The 20,886-nt window shown below is 36.5% G+C and overlaps 1 protein-coding gene across 1 annotated transcript; it reads left to right on the forward strand.

Annotated features, from left to right (window-relative positions):
• The first annotated feature begins 1,373 nt into the window (after positions 1 to 1,373).
• Positions 1,374 to 19,799, forward strand: LOC118851063 (ankyrin repeat domain-containing protein 7-like). Its single transcript, XM_036760633.1, has 8 exons — positions 1,374 to 1,748; positions 5,528 to 5,642; positions 5,808 to 5,981; positions 7,450 to 7,556; positions 10,781 to 10,918; positions 11,832 to 11,962; positions 12,529 to 12,603; positions 19,567 to 19,799. Exons 1-8 carry the CDS (start codon positions 1,516 to 1,518, stop codon positions 19,797 to 19,799), a joined length of 1,206 nt encoding a protein of 401 aa, XP_036616528.1. The 5' UTR covers positions 1,374 to 1,515.
• The last annotated feature ends 1,087 nt before the right edge of the window (positions 19,800 to 20,886 follow it).

Here is a 20,886-nt window from a genome sequence, read left to right on the forward strand (position 1 = left end):
ACAACTTCAATACAATCTCCATCATTTGTGATACAAAGGTTGATGCGCTTTGCAAGATTCATGTGAACTCCAAGCAATAACTCCATATTGCCATCAATTTTAGCACATTCAGTCTTTATGCGTTCATGCGTTCAATGATGTGTTGCATCTGTGATTTTCATTGACTACACCTTCTCCTTTAGCATGCCCTAGAAAAAGAAGTCTCTGAACAACACAGGCTTCAGTGAAATGGTTAATGAGGTGTTAATTAGATTTCCTATGTATCCAGACTTTAGGGACACCCTGTAGAGATACCCAAGTCTATACAATGGCCCTTCACATATTTGAAAATAGACATCACGCCTTCACTTAGCCTTCTCTATCTTAAGTATTCTTAGTTCATCCATATCTCTCATCTCGGAATTTACCAAAGTCCCTGTTAAGATGAAGCATCCATAATTAAACACAATACTCTGGACAGAGACCCTTCAGCCAAGAGTTGAATGGGACTATGAGCCTCTGTAATTTAAACCCTATTATTCTATTACTAAAGCCTTGGGGTACGTTTAAATCTTTTAGCAACTTATGATCAGCTAAAACTGACATATCTTTTCTCAGTGAACTGCTGTAACCCCCTCCTCCCCACCATTAATAACAGCATCAATAGGGCAATTATAATTCTGCAGAGGCTGGGTTTGAACCCAGGGCTTCCTGGCTAAGGCCAGCTCCACCCTCCCTGTGCCAGGCTCCCTGTCCCATACAAATCATGCCCCTCCTCTCCTGAAGGCAATAAAGGGGAAGGGAGGGTCAGAAGTAAGAGGAACCTAGATTGTCTGTGTCTCAGGGCATCCATCAGACCCCCACGGTGCTCTTTTTCGGTCTGGGCTTCACAGAATTATTAATGGCCGGAAGACACTTGGGAGGTTGTCTAGTACAACCTCTTCATTTTACAGAAGAAGAAACTGAGGCTCAGAGAGGAAGTGCTTTGCCAACATTCACAAAGGGAAACAACAGAGAGAGTTCAGGAATTTGGACAGGAGGCCTCTGCATAGGATACAGCTCGGCTCCCATTAGGCCACACCTCTCCCCCCGCAACCCCCGCCCTGTCTCCGCCCCGCTCCTATGCCTCCTGTGTTTCAGCACCAGACTCGAAAGAACCTCCAGCGGCGGGAACAGCCAACCTTGGGCTCAGCCACCCTCATTATCTTGAGCTTTGGACCCTCCCACACAGAGCTAACCCACTCTGCACATGCGCAGTTGCGCATGTGTGACTTTACCATTGGGCACATGCGCGTGACCCGCGCATCTGACAAACGCATGCGCAGTCCAGTCTCCCTCGCGGCGTTGTCAGGGCTACAAACATCTCTAGGGTTGAATCCTTTACAACTGTTTATAACTGCAGTTTGGAGTCTCTTATCCTCCTCCCTTCAGCCACTGAACTTTTCTGGAGCGGAAGCGAGGGCCCGGAGAAGGCTGAGAGACCAAGGAAGAATCCCTCGCGAGTTCTCCCGACCATCTCTGAAGCCGGGCCCCGGAATGAAGAAGATTTTCAGCTTCGGCAGCAAGAGAGAGGCGTCTCGGTCTCGCGCCTCCTTCCCCCCGCGGAGGGACAGCGGGGTCCAACCCTCCGGCCCTAATGCTGGATACCTCATCAGGGTCAAGGACCTCGGGAAGATCCACAAAGCTGCCTCGATCGGGGATGTGGCGAAGGTGCAGCAGCTGCTGATGCTCGGGAAATCCGGCGTGAACGATCTGGATAAAGAGAACCGGTGAGAGGGCGGTGGGGGAGAGAAGGGAAGGCTCCCCTAGAGCAGCCTAAGACCACTCTCCCGGCCCGTTTCTCCCCCCCCCCCCCCCGCCCGTTCCTCCCTGTGTGTCCCTGGGCCTCCGCTGACCCTTGGAAAAACTATTCCCCTCAGCACCTGGGACAGGGCAGCGCCTCTGGTCAGGATCAGGTCAGGGTCAGTCTTTGCCTCCCGGAGATTGGATGGCAAGCCCCGAAAGCTGGCGTCCCCTCAGCCTCCTGCCTGCCCATTGCTAATGAATGGGAAACGCCTTCATTTTACTCTTAGCCCGCGTCCTACTAACTTATTCTTTCTCAGTGGTGACGTGGGAGGAAACACTCCTCTCTTCTAGTGAAATGTCGTTTTGAGTCGTTTCACTTGTGTCCGTCCATCCATGACGGCATTTGGGGGATTTTCTTGGCACAGGTACGGGAATGGTTTGCCGTTTACTTCTCCAGCTCCTTTTACAGATGAGGAGATTGAGGCAAAGAGGGTTAAGTGACTTGCCCAGGGCCACACAACTAATGAGCCGAGATTTGAACTCAGGAAGATGAGTCTTCCAGACTCCAGGCCCAGCGCTCCTATCCACTGTGCCCCATCTGCCCCATCTGGTGAAATGTAGCCACGATATGTGGAGTGTAAAAGTGTCAAGGCAGTAAACTAATTTCTTCTTTTATTAAGCATTTTCTATATGTGTCAGGCACCCAGCCAACCGCAACATATAGGAAGAAATGGGGGAGCGGGGGATTGTCCCTGCATTCTAGGAGGTCAGTCTAATGGGGGAGGTAATCTGCACGGGAGACTGAGGAGAGAATCTGATACTTGGGAGGACCAGGAAAGAGTAGTGTTACAGAACCCAGAGAGAAGAGAGTATCAAGGAGAAGAGCGCTCTAGTTTGAAAGGCTTCAGAGAGGTCAAGTAGGATGAGAATTGAGAAAAGACCATTCCATTTGGCACTTAAGAGAGCATTAGTATCTTTGGAGAGTTTGGAAGCCAGACTGTAGAGTGTTAAAAGAAAATGACAGGAGAGGAAGTGGAGCCACTTGGTGTCAGTGGTCCTCTCATAGCATTTAGGCACAAAAGACGAGAGAGATGTGGGATGGTGAGAGTGGGGACAGATTGATCAAGTGGAGGTTTTTTGTGAATGGGGGAGAAGTCATAGGCATGTTTGTAAGCAAGCAGGGAACTAGCCTGTAGGCAGGGGAAGATTGGGGATAAGTGAGAATAGGAATGATACAGGAGGCAATCTGTTGGAGGAGATAAGATAGAATGGCGTCACTTGTACGTGTAGAGACATTTTCATGGGCAAGGAGAAGGCCACCTCTTCATGTGAGATGGGTGAAGGAGGAGATAGTAGCAGAAGGCATTTGGATGATGTTAGATGAGAAGGAGAGGGGAACAGGGAGGTCTCAGGTAATGGCCTCAATTGTTTCAGTAAAATATGAGGCAAGATTTTTAGCTGAGAAGGTTCACAGTGAAACATAGGAGGTTTGAGAAGGGATGAAAAGGTTTGGAATAGCTGCTGTGGTAAGTGTAAGCAGACTAGTTTTTCATGTGTAGTTTATAGAATCAGTTTCCTTACTTTCTTTCCACACCTAATATAGCTATCCAATTAAATAATATATATTAGAGTTTCTCATGGGATGTGGACCGGATATGTGGTTTCATTGATATAGGGAACTCCCTTTGCACTGCAGGCCATTATCTTCTCTGCAAATTAGAATCTTAGAAAATTGCTTAGATCAATGAGAGGTCAAGTGACTTGCCCTGGGTCACACTAACAGTGTGAGTCAGAGGTAGGTCTTGCAAGCTTCAAGGCTAGCATTTCAAGGCTAACTATCCATCATACCTGGATATCATACCTGCCTTTCTGGAGTTTATTCAACAATATATGCAAGGGGATCTTTAAATATGAGTCACAGAAATTATACATAGGGAAATTCATTTCCAAATGCATTTTAAAGGACATGTACGCTTTATTTTGTTTGTTAAAAATTGAAAATCTGTGGAATCCAGGCTGGAAATTTGATAGTTCAAAGTACATTATTCACTTCTCCAAATTGAATTTTGTACGGTTTCTTAATTGGTGAAAATATACAAATGATTATGTTTTCCTAGAAACAATGAAACACTCTCTTGCTGTAAACTTGCCCCATATTTTTTAATGTCATCTCCAATATCAGTCATTAGCTTTAATAATTGAAAGTGGTATGCTATATTTTGAGTTTTTCTTAATGTTTTTGCTTGTCCTAAAAGCCAAGAAATACAGGCATTGGCATGTTCCTTGTACACATAGGTCCATGTCAGTTTATCCACCTTCACATTTACAGAGACAAAGTAGGAATGGATCAGTCAGAATAGCCTCATAGGTTAATGCAGCTGAGGTACTGGCTCACTGAAATGGTTGAAGCCAAAGGCTTTCATGGTTGGCTATCCTCGCTGACTCTCTTCTGATGGATATGCTGTGATTTGCAGACTAATAGCTTTTGCCCTTCATATTTATATTTTTTGGGCCCTGAGCCTTATTTGAATAGCAAGAATACAGGACTTTATTGGAAACTATTAATCTCATTTTGTTGATATGATTATTAAAAATCATTTAAATAGTGTAATGATAATGGAAATGAGTATAGGCAACCATTTCCTTAAAATACAAATGTTATCTAAAACTGAAGATAAACAAAAAGCCTACAACCAGCGCCATACAATTAAAATTCAAGATTGAGATACTCTTAAATGTGTCCAGTAGTGATCATTGAAGAGTATACTTCCCAGTTGAGCCTGAATGGTATGTCAACTAGATAATTATCTCCTAGTTTTAAGATTAACTGTACTTAATATGAAAGAAACTCTCCCAGAATGATGACCATCGTATTTACAAACATCAGCCACATGTGAATTCAGACTGAAAATTGTCACAGACTCTTCTCTCCCCTCCATCTTTATGGTTGTATTCTCCCCTTTGCTTCCTTCCTTTCTGATTTCTTTCACTACTCATAACTTAGATTTTTGCTTAAGCAATTTCCCAAATGTGCATAAACACGTTTTTTAATTCCTTCCTCTCTCTCTCTCTGCCAGTTCCTTCCCAGGAATATCTCTAGTCCACATGAACTTTGCTGCATTGCAGTAAGGCTTTAGTGGAGAATGCACACACATGTGCACATGTGTTTGTACAAATACACAATATGCAAATATGTAAATGTTTCTTCTGAGGCAGCTGCTTTATTAAATATTTTGTAATTATGGATACTCTTAGTGGAAAGAAGTTGTTATCAAGCTTAACAGCCAGGCAAGATGATGCACACCTATAATCCCAGATACCAGTGAGGCTGAGGCTGAAAGATCTCTTGAACTCATGAGTTCTGAGCTGCAGTGGGCTAGGCCAGTAGGGTGTCTGCACTAAGGCTGGCATCAGTATGGCAAGTGCCAAAGTTCAAGAGGCCATCAAGTTGCCTAAGGAGAGGAGATACCTGAGGTCAGAAACAGAGCAAAGTTCCCATGTCAGTCTGTAGTTAAATCTTAATCTACCTGCCGTCTTTCCCCCCAGGCAATCTTGTCCATCATATCTGGCAATAAGAGCTAATGCATATTTTATATTTCTTTGGGTGACAATAGTGCCCATTTATATTTATTTTGGCAGTGTTTTATAATTCAGTCATAAGAATAGTAATACATGTTATGTTAGAAATCGTAAGTAATAATTGTACAATTTTGATTGTTGTAGTACATTATCAAGCAATCACATAGCTCTCTCATTTCCACAGGACGCCTCTACACCTGGCCTGTGCTAATGGATATCCAGATGTTGTGTCTGTCTTAGTAGAGAGAAAATGTAAGCTAAACGTGCGTGACAATGACAGTCAAACACCTTTAATTAAGGTATGCTCTAGTTAACCATGCTGGTCAATGAAATGCGTTTTGATTTCTCTCTTTCACTAAGAAAATATGCTTTACTAATCTATTTAAATATCACTAATGATGTTTTATTATACTAAATTTTATAATAGAGTATTTTTTATCACTTTCTCTATATTATAATGACAGGCTGTACAGTGTCAACAGGAGGAGTGTGCAACTATCCTGCTGGAACATGGTGCAGACCCTAATCTTGTGGATAACAACAACAACACTGCACTTCACTATGCTGCCTTTGTACAAAACACAGCCATAGCAGCAGAGCTGCTTAGACATAATACAGATATTGAAGCAAAAAACAAGGTAAAAGCTCTCCTTTTGTATAATAAATTATTTTATGAACTAAAATGTGTAATCAGGTAGTGTTCAATTCACATAATTTATAATTCATATATTCATGGGAGCATTTCTTTACTGAAAATAACTTAAAATAATTTTGTAGTCAAAGTTCATTGGCCTTTGGAATTTTCTAATGGGGGGAAGGAAACAAGGGAGATTTCATTCATGTTAGACTCTTCCATGATTTAATTTTAGAGTAGGGATTCTTAACCTGGGAAAAATTAAGTTAAAAAAAAAACAACAATAATTTTGTATTTATTTCAATGTAATTGGCATCCTTTGCATTCTATATGTTTTAGGCATTTACAAACATTATTCTGGAAAGGGATCCATGACACAGAATAAACTTAAGAAACCCTGTCTCAGGGAGTGTCCTGCAGTACTGAAATGTCAAGTGACTTTCCATGGTCACCCAGCCAGTTTGCTGTGTCATCAACAGGTCTTGAATTTAGGTCTTATTGACTTTAAGGCTAGCTCTCTATCTATTCCATCACAGCTGTCTCTCCAGAATTTTCTTTGCATGATATATTAGGTCTGCTCCCCAGAATACAATGATTTCACCAAATGTTTGCCTATAATACTTTTGTACATATATACTTTTATTTATGATTATATAATGTTAATTTATCATGTAGAAATGCCATAATTTTTAAAAATTCTTCTTAAAATTTGTTCCTAATAAGTATAAAAATACACATAATTTTCACATGAGCAGATTCTTAAGTGTATGTGGGTTTTTTTAATATTTCCTAAAGGCTAACATTTCCTTTCTAAAACTACTGAATAACTCCTGATTTTTAAGAAGAGGGTTTAATTCTTAGTTACTGTCACTTGAGAGAGAAAAATCATAAAGTATACATTAGGAGGGTTGCAAAGGGAGGGAAAATGCCAGGAGAATGACTTTCTTCCAGGTTTAAGTACCTCTAGGCAAGATTTTCTGGAGTTTTGAGATTGGTTGTACACACTTGACGGGAATGGGTAAAGAGAACTAGTCAACTTTAAAACTAACCAGAGAATAGCTTTAGCTTAGAAGAGTTCTGAGGAAATAAGGTTGGCTGTATGCAGACAATAATAGACCATGACATGAAGAAATGATATGAAACAGTCTCTTATATATCTTGAGTTTCTCTGTCATGATCACAGATTAACAACTGGAAGGAATCCCAGAGGCTATCTAGTTTCATTCTGTTATTTTACATATAAGGAAACTAAGGCCCAGAGAAGTGAAATAATTTACTTACAATTACACAGGAATTAACTAACAGAAGTAGGATTTAATCCCTGCTCTTCTCACTCCAAAGGTCCATTGTACCATTCTTCCTTAACATGTAATTGTCAAGGTTACAGAATGTTCACAAAATGCCTTAAGCTGAATTGAAGTATACATAGAATTGTTGCATACTATAACAATATCTTTAATATGATTTTGCAGGAAGGCTATACACCACTTTTGCTTGCAATTAGAGAAAATAATCAAGATATGGTAGATCTTCTCTTAAAGAGTGGAGCAAATGTGAATGCCTCGGATAAGTCTAAAAGGTACAGTGATTAAAGCTTGAAAGAAAAAAAAAGTGAAAAGTTTCTAGAGGAATAAGAACAACTTAAATCATGGAACACTTAGTGATCAACAATAAGTGAAATTGATTATCATTGTGAAAGGGTGAAAAATGTCCACAAGCATCCGATATGAAAAGCAAAGCTCTTATTTGTGACTGCAACAGAGAAAGCAATTCATGTGGGTATGCCAACCACTGTTAATTGGTGACTACTATTTGCAGTTTTCTTTATTTGATTTTAAGTTAGTTAAGATTATCCTGTAGAAGTTTTGTACTGCAGTGATTCCATTGATTCTCTTTATGAAATCATCTTCACCCATGAGAATTATAGTTTGTCTTCTACTCCTTCTTCCTTTGATTGTCCTTAAGAATATACACATTGACAAATACAAATCAATACAAGAATAATATGATGAAATAGTTTGATGGACCCATGGACCCATTGTGGATACTTGTGCACTGGTTCAGATTTTAATCCTTCCATGCCTTCTTATCGTAAATGATTTTTGTCCTTGTCATTCCATAAATTCTTCATAGAGGATCCAGGAAACACCCTGATGCCTTCTCCTGGCTCTTTTAATATTTGAGGACCAGTGCAGCTAAAATACCTTTTGGCTTTTATTTTCAATACAATATTAGCCCACTTCTTTTTCTGTTCATACTTGTCTTTATGATGTCTGTCATACCACTTACTACATCAAAGTCATTATTTCCTGAACCTCCTTATACTCACCATGCATATTTCCATATCCTTTGGGATTATCTACAATTTTGATCTTTCTGAGATCATGTTTTTGGTTTTGGATTTTTAAAAAATCACTGTTGCAACGTGGCATTCCTGAGAGAATATTGGTGTTTGTAAAATGAGCTTTTGTGGCAGTGGGATTATTGCAAGTGCCATGTAGTTTCTCAAATGAGATCCAGTTGGATCTCCTTTTCCCAATAATTATGAGCCCAGTGCACTGCTGTTCTTCAATGCCCATCCAGGTAGTGTGCATGTGTTTATCTATACACATAAACACATCTACAAAGATGGAGATAGACCAACTAGATGGGGCTGCCCATTGAATTCTGTGGAATCTAGGAAATATTTACTTGGCATCCACTTTTTCAGTGTAGATTCTTGGACTAACCTCTTTTGACTAAGTTTGGATTTCATCAAGGAGCCTTTTTCATATTCCAGGGCTTAATGCAATTAGCACAATGTCATCAAACATTAGGAGCATTTGGAAATATTCACCATTATATACAATCGCTATTCTATTCGCACTCAGTGCAGGACATCCTACGTAGCATTGGCAAACACCTTAGGTGAGCATATGCCTCATTATTTACATCTAGCTTAATGCTGATACTTACTTATTGAACAAAATTGTCCCTTTGGGTAGTCATCAAGTCTTGTATGATTTTAACATTTGCATGGGAGAAACTTGTTTGGTATCACCAAAATTTAAAAAGAAATAGAACTGACATTATCCTAAGAGACAAAAATGACTTTCTACTATTGTTGGAATAATTTCAGAATTAATTTTCTATGTTCATTCAGATCATAGACTGGCCAGAGTAAAGGTCAAAATTAATAGAAATGAGAAGAAAGAATAAAGATGAAAAGCAGACAGTGGTTATAGCAGCTGTAGCCTGTTGTGATTAAGCAAGCTATCAACTCCTCAAAATGAGAAATGGACATATTGTCATCCAGTTTATGAGCATATGTTAGTTAAGCACTGCTGTGTATGGTAAGCACTACAGCTTAGGCAGTGGACATAAGTAATTTCTCAGAAGTTCAATATAAAACAGTTCTCCCAAGGAGAAGCCAAAAGAGCCCAGAAATGGCATCAACTGAGGAACATGATTTCTGACAAAAAAGAGCTATTATGGCCAAGATTAACTCAAGCTTAGAATAAAACACAATTGGCAAAAAATTAAGGAGGAAGAGGATAGAAGACTAATATTGCTTCACAAAACAATAAAAAGCAGTTGAAGAGAAAATAAACCTGTAGGTGGTTTGATGTGGAGCCTAAGCCAGATCATTCTGAGAGCATTTGTCTATGGATTTGGAAGAGTTACAGTGAATAGATATGAAATAGAATAGAACTACCAATATTTATATTTTCATTAACACCAATACTGGAATATGTGGATTCATTCCGCTCAGTTTCTGCTGTTCTCTGTTAGGCAAGGGCAATAGTACTTCACAAGTCTGATTCAGGAGGAGTGGCTAGACCTGACTAGATATGTATAGAAAAAGAAAATATATGACAGATAAAGTACAATTGTGAGGTTACTTCAGAATTATTTTTAAGGGCATTTGAAAGAAGGGAAGATTCCAAAAGGGTGGGAAAGATCACTTCTTAATGAAATAAAAATATACAAATGTTGAAGAGTAATAAATCTGATTTTCCATTTAGCTGATTTAGCTATATATTTGCAAAAGAGGCCTTTATCAGTGACACTTGCTGTAAAAATTGTTTCCCAGATTTTTGCTTTCTTTCTAATCTTGGTTGCATTGGTTTTATTTGTATAAAAGCCTTTTAATATAATCAAAATGATTTATTTTTCATTTCATAATGCTCTCTTTCTCTTGTTTGGTCATGAATTTTTTCCTTCCCCATAGAACTGACATTACTCTTCTAATTTGCTCATGGTGTCACCCTTTATTTCTAAATCATGCACCCATTTTGACATTATCTTGGTTTACAGTGTGAGATTTTGATTTGTGTCCTATTGTTTTCCAGTTTTCCCTGCAGTTTTTGTCAGATAGTGAACTCTTATCCCAAAAGCTGGGAAGCTTGGATTTAATCAAACACTATGTTCCTATGGTCATTGACTACTCTGTCTTGTATACCTGGTCTGTTCCACTGATCCACCACTCTATTTTTTAGATGCCAGATAGTTTTGTACCAGATAGTTTTGATGATTACTGCTTTAAATCTAATATTGCTAATATTTCATTAATTCTCTTGATATTCATGACCTTTTGTTCTTCCAGATGAATTTTTCAGTTATTTTTTTTTCTAGTTCTGTCTATTTTTTTAGTAGTTTGATTGGTATGGCACTGAGTAAGAAATTACTTTAGGCAGAACTGTCATTGTTATTTTTTTAATATTGTCTTGGCCTACCTATGAGCACATGATGTTTTTCCAATTGTTTAGCTCTGACTTTATTTGTGTAAAAACTGTTTTGTAATTTTATTCTTTGTTATTCTAGAACAGCACTGATGATTGCTGTCAGTGGTGAACCAACAGGCATAGTCAGTCTTCTTCTTCAATATGATATTGATCTCTCTTGTCAAGATACATATGGATGGACAGCTGAGAAATATGCTATTGTCAGTGGTCATTCTATGTAAGTACTAACACTATAATTCTAATTTTCTTTATACCATTGCATTAAAAAGAACTTTTCCTTCATACAATTGAGACTGCCTGGGACTTTTGTAGTTGCATAATATAGCAAGCATCTGGCAAGCATACTTAAAGGCACTAAGAAGAAATTGGGCAAATGGCAAAGTTAGGTCACCCAAGTTTAGGAGGACATAAGAGAACAGGGTACAAGGTAGTCAGGTAATATGAGATGAGAATTTTCAGAAGTAATAATAATGATAATAGCTGCCATTTTTCCCAATGTTTTACATACATTTTATTATTTGATCTTCACAAAAATTCTATAATTTACTTATAATGTTTGATTTAGAGAGGCAGTTGTTTTTTTGTTTGTTTTTTAACCTTTGCTGATACTTCTCAATTATAGTAGACCTGAGGTTAGTTTTAGGGAAAATCATGTTATGTCTTGGACACCTTCAAATGAGTGATAACTTAAAAGAATAAATCATAAAAATTAATAGTCAACATCAGAATTTACAGAGAGGCGGTTTGGTATAGGGAAAAGAGTTCTTGATTTGGAGTCAGAGGACCTGGGGAGAGATCATGCCTCTCACTACATGTGTGACCTTGGACAACTGCTACCTTTTCTGCGACTCAGCTATTTAATCTCTAAAATAAAGAGATTGGAATAGGTAACCTGTTTAGAACCTTTCAGCTCTGAATCTACAATTCTATAATACTGTGACTGTGAGTACAAGTGTATTATGTATAGATTGAATGACTAGTTTACATCTACAGACTTTATCAAAATAACAAAAATAAAATTTTTGATAATCTGATTATTTAAGGTTTGAGATACAGAAAGACTTGGTACATATAATTTTTATCTTGGTTGATGTAGACTTATTTTGTTTTATATTTTATTTTATACATAGTCATCGTCAACTTATTAATCAGTACAGGACGCAGAAGGCACCTAATCAGCCCCTTTCACCCCAAATCAGTGGTTCAGAGAGGGCTTCTGATCCAGAATTTACTTTGGGTGGATCTGCCATAGACCAAGAAGGTAGGACTGACAAACCTGAATAAATAGTTAATTTTTTTAAAAAAATTTATATATATATTTCTATTTCCATTTTATACTTTAAAGGGATAGGGACTGATTTTTTTTTGTTAGTTAATTAACCTTGTACGTTCACTATCCTGAAACTGTTTACTAAAAATAGCCTCAGAATCTTCTGTGTTATTATTATCTGCTTCATCCAAAAATTTCTTCATGTAGGCTACAATAACAGTTTTCAGATTTCTCCATTATTCTAAATGTATTAGCCAAATCATATGAAAACTTTTGAGCACTTCTAAATGTATTATATTTAGCAACATTATTTATTTCTGATTCTTAAATATGAGAAAAATAAATTATACATATAACTGTAGCATGTGGACACACACACCGATACACACACAGAGACAGATTGACTGATCTAATATTTGAATATATAAAGACAGAACAGTAAAACAATGGGAGAACAGCATCCTTGTTCTCTTTTGAAATTCTGTGTAAATTATTTATCCAAGCTTTGTAAATGTATACATTTTAACCGTTTCCAAAATTTTTGAATGTTAATAAAGCTTTTGCTTCACAGATACTAAAGAGAATACATAAGCCACAAGAGTTAGGGGGACCAGGGAACAGAGGTTTGAAAGGTAATGCATGTATGTTCCTAGATTTTTGGTCGATATTTGCATATGTGCTCATCTCCAGCATGACTCCAGGAAGACTTTCCAACCTCCTGATTCAGATAGTTAAACTTTAAAAGACAGAAGAGTTTCTGAGTTAGCTCCTAACATTTAATCCTGCCAGCTGGGCCATTTGGAATTTTAATGACCTGGGCTTGTAATAATGAATTCATCTTGCACTTATGATATTTTTTTTTAAATCAAATCAAATCTCACCTTGTTAGAAAGGTAGTATGGGTATTCTGTTTACTCCCATTAGAATGGTGATGAAACTGAGGAGCAGAAAGCTTAGATGACTTGCTTATGCTAACAGAGCTAAAAAGAAAGCATTATCATGCACTTTTAACTAATGTATATTACACTATATATCAGAAAGAGATGATCTGTTTCTGTAAACTCTTCCATAGATGAAATAGTATTGAATTTTAAGTATATCTTACTACTGCCTAAAAAAATCCTTTTCCATATTTTAATTTCCTATAGCTAGTCAGGTGATGAGTAAACCTCACTTTTCCTCATTTTCTTCATTTGTAAAATAATGTATCCCCAGCTATATACATGAAATTGTTATGACAAACATTTAAGAATAAAAAAATGAATTTCTATTCCTCAATACGTAGTATTTTTAAAATGTTAACTACACATCAATATTTTAAGCACGATTTTTTAAAATCCCTTATCCAATTTAGTAAAAATAATTATACTATATAATCTCATTGAAAATGAAGTGTATATGAAGTTTGTCAATCAAGAAGAAGTTATAGTGGAGAATATTGAATTAAATATAAAGAGTATGGCTTACTAGTGATAGAAATGTTCATAAATATGTTCCAGGAAGATATCAGAATATGCTGTGAAGCCTAGAGCAATAATAAAGTGAGAACCTTTTTGTCTCGACTTTTACTAACAGTGAAGCCTTTGTATATAAATTTTCATATAAATCACATTGTCAAAGGAACCAGACCCTTACCACAAAGAATGAGTGTGTTAGAGGCCTGGTCCTGGGGCCTGGTAGTCATTTTCACTTCCCTGAAACCAACATCTTGCTTTCTTGCCATTATTTCTTGCATTTTTTTGTACACATTAATATTGTGAATAACATCAATTTCTTTTTCAAAAAAAATTTATGAGTTTTCTGGTACTTTCACAAATTACTCTGTTCTGATCTTTAGCACTCCCTAGTTATTTCTTCTAGTTACTTTGATGTTTTAATTCAGGGTTATGGTAGAAAAGCCATAATTTATCCAAAACATGATATTCTAAAAGTCTTTTTTTCTGCTCTCTGAAAAATGAAATTCAATTTACTTTTCGTGCAACCATAATTTTAATTGTGTAATGTCATCTTCCAGCAGAAGTAATCATGGATAATACTGTGAACCACTAAATGACAGATGCCAACAAGTAAAAGATATCCTTCTCAACTGAGACGGTGCTGTAAGTTAGTGTAGAGAGGTAGATAAGGCAGGCAGGATTTATAACCATGTAGTCTACTGATGGCTCTGCTGCTAACTAGCTCCTTTATCTCTTTGAATCTCAGTTTCCTTTTGTTTCTGTTTATAAATATAAAGTGAAGGATTTGTAGTTCTCTCTGAAATTCCATCTGTTCTAAAACACTATGTTTCTGTGTAAATTCATTTTAATATCATTGATTTGAATTAATTTTTATGCAGATCCTAAATAATATGCCTATTTAGCTACAGTATTATTCATCATCTATTGTCCCCCTCCCTCATAAAATATTTTATATCACATAAATAGTAGTCTATAGCATGACAAACAAATCCCCCTTTAATTGTGCATTTTATCATTTCAATTGTGTCTATGACTTGTCTCCATAAGTGCATGCAAAACTTTAATTCATAATTTATAAATCCTTTCCATCATAAATACCATTTCATTCTATTGCAGAGGAATTTCTTAGCCAGTACCAAGTAGTTTTGATGATTGCTGCTTTATAATATAGTTTTTGATCTGGTATAGATAGGCCACTTTTTTCATGAATTCCCTTGATATTCTCGACCATTTGTTCTTGCAGATGAATTTTCTTGTTATTTTTTCTAGCTCTATCAAATAATTTTTTGGTAATTTGATTGGTACAGAACTCAAAAAATTAATTTAGGTATAATTGTCATTTTTATTATATTAGCTTGGCTTACCTATGAGCAATTTATATTTTTCCAGTGATCTGACTGTATTTGTGTGAAAAGTGTTTTGTAATTGTGTTCTTATGGTTTCTGGGTTTGTCTTGACAGGTAGACTCCCAAATATTTTATATTGTCTACAGTTAATTTAAATGGAATTTCTCTTTCTATCTCTTGTTGCTGAGATTTATTGGTCATAAAGAAATGCTGATGATTTATGTGGGTTTATTTTATATCCTACAACTTTACTAAAGTTGTTAATTGTTTCAAGTAGTTCTTTCATTGATTCTCTAAGTTTTCTAAGGATACCATAATATCATGTTCAAAGAGTGTTTGTTTCCTCATCGCCTATTCTAATTCCTTCAATTTCTTTTCTTCTCTTATTGCTAGTAGTCTATTGAATAATGGTGTAATGAGTATCCTTGTTTCACCCTGATTTGAATAGGACTATTTCTAGCTTATCCCCATTACAACGTAATGCTTGTAAATGGTTTTAGATCAATACTGCTTATCATTTTAAGGAAAGCTCCATTTATTCCTGTTCTCTCTAATGCTTTCAATAGGAATAGGTATTGTATTTTGTCAAAAGCTTTTCCTGCATCTACTGAGATAATCATATGATTTCTGTTATTTTATTATTGATATCGTCAGTTCTGCTGATAGTTTTCCTAATATTGAACCAGCCTTGCATATCTGGTATAAAACCCACCTGGTCATAGTGTATTATCCACATGGACAGTTGCTGTAATCTCTTTGCTAATATTTTATTTAGAGTTTTTACATCTATATTCATTAGGGAAATTGGTCTATAATTTTTTTCTCTATTTTGGCTCTTTGCAGTTTAGGTATCAACACCATATTTGTGTCATTAAAGGAATTTCATCGACTCCTTCTGGGCCTAATTTTTCCAAATAGTGTATAGTATTGGAATTAATTGTTCTTTAAATGTTTGCTAGAACACACTTGCAAATCATTCTGGCCCTGGAGATTTTTTTCTTAGGGAGTTCATTGTTGGCTTGTTCCATTTCTTTCTCTGAAGTGGGATTATTTAAGTATTTACCTTTTCTCTTAATCTGGGAAATTTTTATGTTTGTAAATATTTATTCATTTCACCTAGATTGTCAGATTTATTGGTGTACAGTTGGACAAAATAGTTCCTAATTGTTGCTTTAATTTCCTCTTCATTGGTGATGAATTCATGCTTTTCATTTTTGATACTGGTAATTTGGTTTTCTTCTTTCTTTTTATGAATCAAATTAACCAAAGGTTTATCTACATATCTTCATAAACCAATTCTTAGTTTTACTTATTGGTTCAATAGTTGTCTTACTTGCAATTTTATTAATCTTTCCTTGGATTTTCAGAATTTCTAATTTAATATTTAATTTGGGATTTTTAATTTGTTCTTTTTCTAACTTTTTAGTTGCATGCCCAATTCATTGATTTCCCCTTTCTCTATTTTATTCACTGTGAGCATGTAAAGATATGAAATTTCCCCTAAGAACGGCTTTGACTGAATACTATAAGTTTTAGTATGTTGTCTCTTTATTATCATTCTCTTGGGTGAAATTATTGATTGTTTCTGTGATTTGTTGCTTGACCCACTAATTCTTTAGGATTAGGTTATTTAGTTGCCAATTAGTTTTTAGACTATCTTTCCTTGGCCCATTATTACATATAGTTTTTATTGCATCATGATCTTACAAGGATGCATTTAATATTTCTTCCTTTCTGCATTGGATTGTGAGGTTTTTATATCCTAATCTATGGTCAGTTTTTGTGTAGGTGCCATGTACCACTGAGAAAAAGTTACATTTCTTTCTATCCCCATTCAATTTTCTCCAGAGGTCTATCATATCTAACTTTTCTAAAATTCTATTCACCTCCTTAAATTCTTTCTTATTTATTTTGTACTTAGATTTATCTCGTTCTGAGCAGGGGATGTTGAGATCTCCTACTAGTATAGTTTTGTTGTCTATCTCCTCCTGTAACTACTTCTCTAAGAATTTGGATGCTATATCACTTGGAACATATATGTTTAGTATGGATATTACTTCATTGTCTAAGATACCTTTTAGCAGGATGTAATTTCCTTCCTTGTCTTTCTTAATTATGTATAATTTTGCTTTTGTTTTGTCTGAGATCAGGATTGCTACCCCTGCTTTTTTTACTTCAGCTGAAGCATAATATATTCTACTCCATACTGTTGCCTTTACCCTTTGTGTATCCCCCTGTTTTAAGTATGTTTCTTATAAACAACATATTGTAGGATTATGGTTTTTAATCTATTATGCTTTCCACCTCTGTTTTATGGAGAGTTCATCCCATTCACATTCACAGTTATGATTACTATCTGTGTCTTTCTCTCCATCCTATTTCCCACCCACTTATGCTTTTATTTTGGCCCTTCTCAAAAAGAGTTTTACTTTTGATGATCTCCTCCCTCAATTTTCGCTCCTTTCTATCAGTTCCCCTCCTTTTTCTTTCTGCTTTCCTCTGTGTGATAGTTTGATTTCTATACTTAATTGAGTATGTTATTCCCTCCTTGAACCAAATCCGATGGGAATAAAACTCTCCCTCCCTTCTTTTCCTCTACTATAATATGTTTTTGTGCCTCTTCATGTGATGTTATTTACCCTTTTCTGCCTCCTCCTTTCCTCTTCTCCCATTACAATCCCTTTGCACCCCTTATTAAGATTTTTTATCATCACATCAGTTAATTTATACCCATACCCTCTATCTGTATATATCCCTTTTAAATGTCCTAATAAATATACAATTCTCAAGATTAACAAGTATTATCCTCCCATAATAGAGATGTAAACTGTTTGCCCTTATTGAATAAGAAGGATTTTTTTTCTTCCTTTTTTCTTGTTTACCTTTTTATGCATCTCTTGAGTCTTGTATTTGAAGATCAAATTTTCCATTGAATTCTGGCCTTTTCATTAGGAAGGTCCAGAAATCCTTTATTTTATTGAATGCCTATCTCCTTGCCTGAAAGATTAAGCTCAGTTTTGCTGGGTGGTTGATCCTTAGTTGTAGTCAAGCTCCTTTGCCTTACAGGATATCATATTCCAATCCCTATGATCTTTTAATGTAGAAGCTGCAAGGTGCTATGTGTGACTGTAGTTCCTCAGTATTTGCATTGTTTTTTCCTGGCTACTTACAGTATTTTCTCCTTGACCTGATAATTCTGGAATTTGACTACAATAATCCTTGGAGTTTTCAATTTGGGATCTCTTTCGGGAGGTGATAGGTAGATTCTTTCGATGACTATTTTACCCTCTGGTTCCAGGACCTTAGGGCAGTGTTTTTTTGTGATTTCTTGGAAGATACTGTCCAGAATCATGGCTCTGGGGTAAACCAATAATTCTTAGATTTTATTTCCTGGATTTATTTTCCAGGTCAGTTGTTTTTCCAATGAGATATTTTATGTTTTGGGTTTGGAATGTTTTCTTATATTTTTTTTTCATTCTTTAAATTTTATTTGACTGATTCTTGATACTTCATAGAGTCATTAGCTTTTACTTGCCCAATTCTAATTTTCTAATGAAATGTTTTCTTCAGTAAGCTTTTGTACCTCCTTTCCCATTTGGCCAATTTTTCCTTTTAAGGAGTTATTTTCTCCTGATAAGTTTTGTACCTCTTTATCCATTTGACCAATTTTACTTTTTAAGGAGTTGTTCTCTTCAGTGATTTTTTTTTTCCATTTTGTCAATTGAGTTTTTCACTGGTCAATTTTTCTTCTACCTCTCTAACTTGGTTTTTAAATTCCTTATTGAGCTCTTCCAAGAATGCTTTTTGGGCTTGAGACTAGCTTATATTCCCATTTGAGGTTTCAGATGTGGGTATAGTATCAATGCTGTCCTTTTCTGAATTCGTATTTTGATATTCCCTTCCCCCATAGTAAGATTCTCTGGCTTTACTTTTCTAGTTTGCTTCTTGTTCATGGTGGTTGCCTTTTTTCTGGCTTTTAAAATAGCTCTCTGCTTCTGGGACCCAGAGGGTTCTGTCCCTTGTCTCTTGTGCCAAGGTCAGGTGAAGTCTTTCTGAATTTCCAGAGGGGTTACACTGAAGCTCACAGGAATGCCCGACCACATCGGTGTCTGCCAATTTCCCTGGCTGTGTGAAGGCCAGATGTAACAGACATTTTCTGTTGACCTTCCAGGTTGTCTTGGGCTGGAAATTTGTTTCCTTCTGTCTTTTTGTGGGTTCTACTGCTCTGGAATTTGTTTAGAGTGTTTTTTTACAGATATTTGGAGAAGTTTGTGGGAGAGCTCATGCAAATCCTTGCCTTTACTCCACCCTCTTGGCTCCTCCCTCCCCCATTCTAATTTTTAAGGAATTATTTTCTTCATTTAGCTTTTGCACCTCCTTTTGCATTTGGTCGATTCTACTTTTAAAGCAGTTATTTTCCTCAGTGGATTGTTTTTTTTTTTCCCATTTGACCAATTCTAGTTTTTAAGAGGTTGTTTTCTTCGGTTAAATTTTGTGCTTTCTTTTCCAAACTGCTGACTGTTTTTTCTTAATTCTCCTGTATAACTCTTATTTCTTTTCCCAGTTTTTCTTCTACATCTCTTACTTAATTTTAAAGATCCTTTTTGACCTTTTCAAAGAGGAATTTTTGGGTTTGAGACCAATTCATATTCTCCTTTGAGGATTCACATGTAGGCATTAGACACTGTATTCTTCTGAGTTTGTGTTTTGATCTCCCCGTCACCAAGTGGCTTTCTATGATCAGGACTCTTTATTGTTTCTTACTCGTTTCAGCTTATTTGGTTACTTTTAGAGTTGATCTCTGCTCTTGGGGTGAAAAGGGCACTATCCCAAGCTTCTTATGCTGAGAGCCAGTTGGTGGGTCATTGTCTTTCCATGCTGGGGCCTCAGCTGCTTGCGTCTTGCCCACTGCTCTGGCGGTGGCCCAGCCTAGTTGTGCCCATTGTGCTGAGGTTCCCTGGCTCATATTTTGCCTTCTGCCATGGGGTTGGAGGCCTCACTGCTTGCCTGCTGAGCCAAGACTGAGCCTTGGTTGCTGAACTGTGTGGTGAATAAGAGCATCCCACTGGCTTGCCCAGACTTTGTCTATGCTTGGTTGGACTCTCCTTTTATCCAAGTGAGACAGACTTTTTCCTGAAGTGCTTATAAGTTATCTTAAGCTAGAAAATTGTTTCACTCCATCTTTTTTGTGGGTTCTGTCACTCCAGAATCACTTTAGAGGCTTCATTTTATCTTGTTTCCAAGGGAAACTGGGAAGAGCTCAAGCAACTGCTTGGCTCCTGTGTTTTAATGTTTTCAAAGTGTTTTCCTCACATTACTTTTGTCCTTACTTATAACTGTTGAAATTTGTCATATAGGGGAAATATCTAGCAACTTGATGATATTTTTTCATAGTAACATTTGCTCTTCTCAGCAACACAATATGCAGAGACAGCTCCAAAGCACTCACGATGGAGAGTGCTATCTACATCCAGAGAAAGAACTATGAAATATGAATGCAGATCGAGGCACACTTCATGCTCACCTTTTTCTCCCCCCCCTTTTTTTTTCTCTCTTTTGTATTTGTTGTTGGTTTGTGTTTTGTTTTGTTTTTTTTTTTTTTTGGTTCTGTTTCTTCTTTCCCATGATTCATTCCATTGGTCATAATTCTTCTCCACAACTTGACTAGTGTGTAAATTAATTCAATGTGAAGTTATACATGGAAGTTATATGGGATTCCATGCCGTCTTGGGGAGGGAGGGGGGGAGGGAGGGAAGAAAATCTGGAACTCAAAATTATGTAGAACCGTGTGTTGCAAAGTAAAAAGAAAAAGAAAAAATAAAAATAAAAAAACCATTTTCTCTTTAATGAAAAGTTAATAGAATATAGTTATAGATACTTGGAATTGGAAATTACTTTAGAGGTAATCCAATCCAACAACATTGCTTGGGGAAATTCATTCTTAACAGCAGGTTTACTTCAGTTTTTGTTAAAGATGTGTACTTCTAATAGTTTTTAGTCTTTTTTTAAAAGCAAGATCATTTTACAGTGGGAAAAAGACTGGTTTTGGAGTTAGCACTTCTTGAAATTCCTTGGGAATATCATTTAACCTGTGAGCCTTTGTTTATTGATC

Source organism: Trichosurus vulpecula, chromosome 5 (genome assembly GCF_011100635.1).
Source record: "Trichosurus vulpecula isolate mTriVul1 chromosome 5, mTriVul1.pri, whole genome shotgun sequence".
Classification (NCBI taxonomy): Eukaryota; Metazoa; Chordata; class Mammalia; order Diprotodontia; family Phalangeridae; genus Trichosurus; species Trichosurus vulpecula.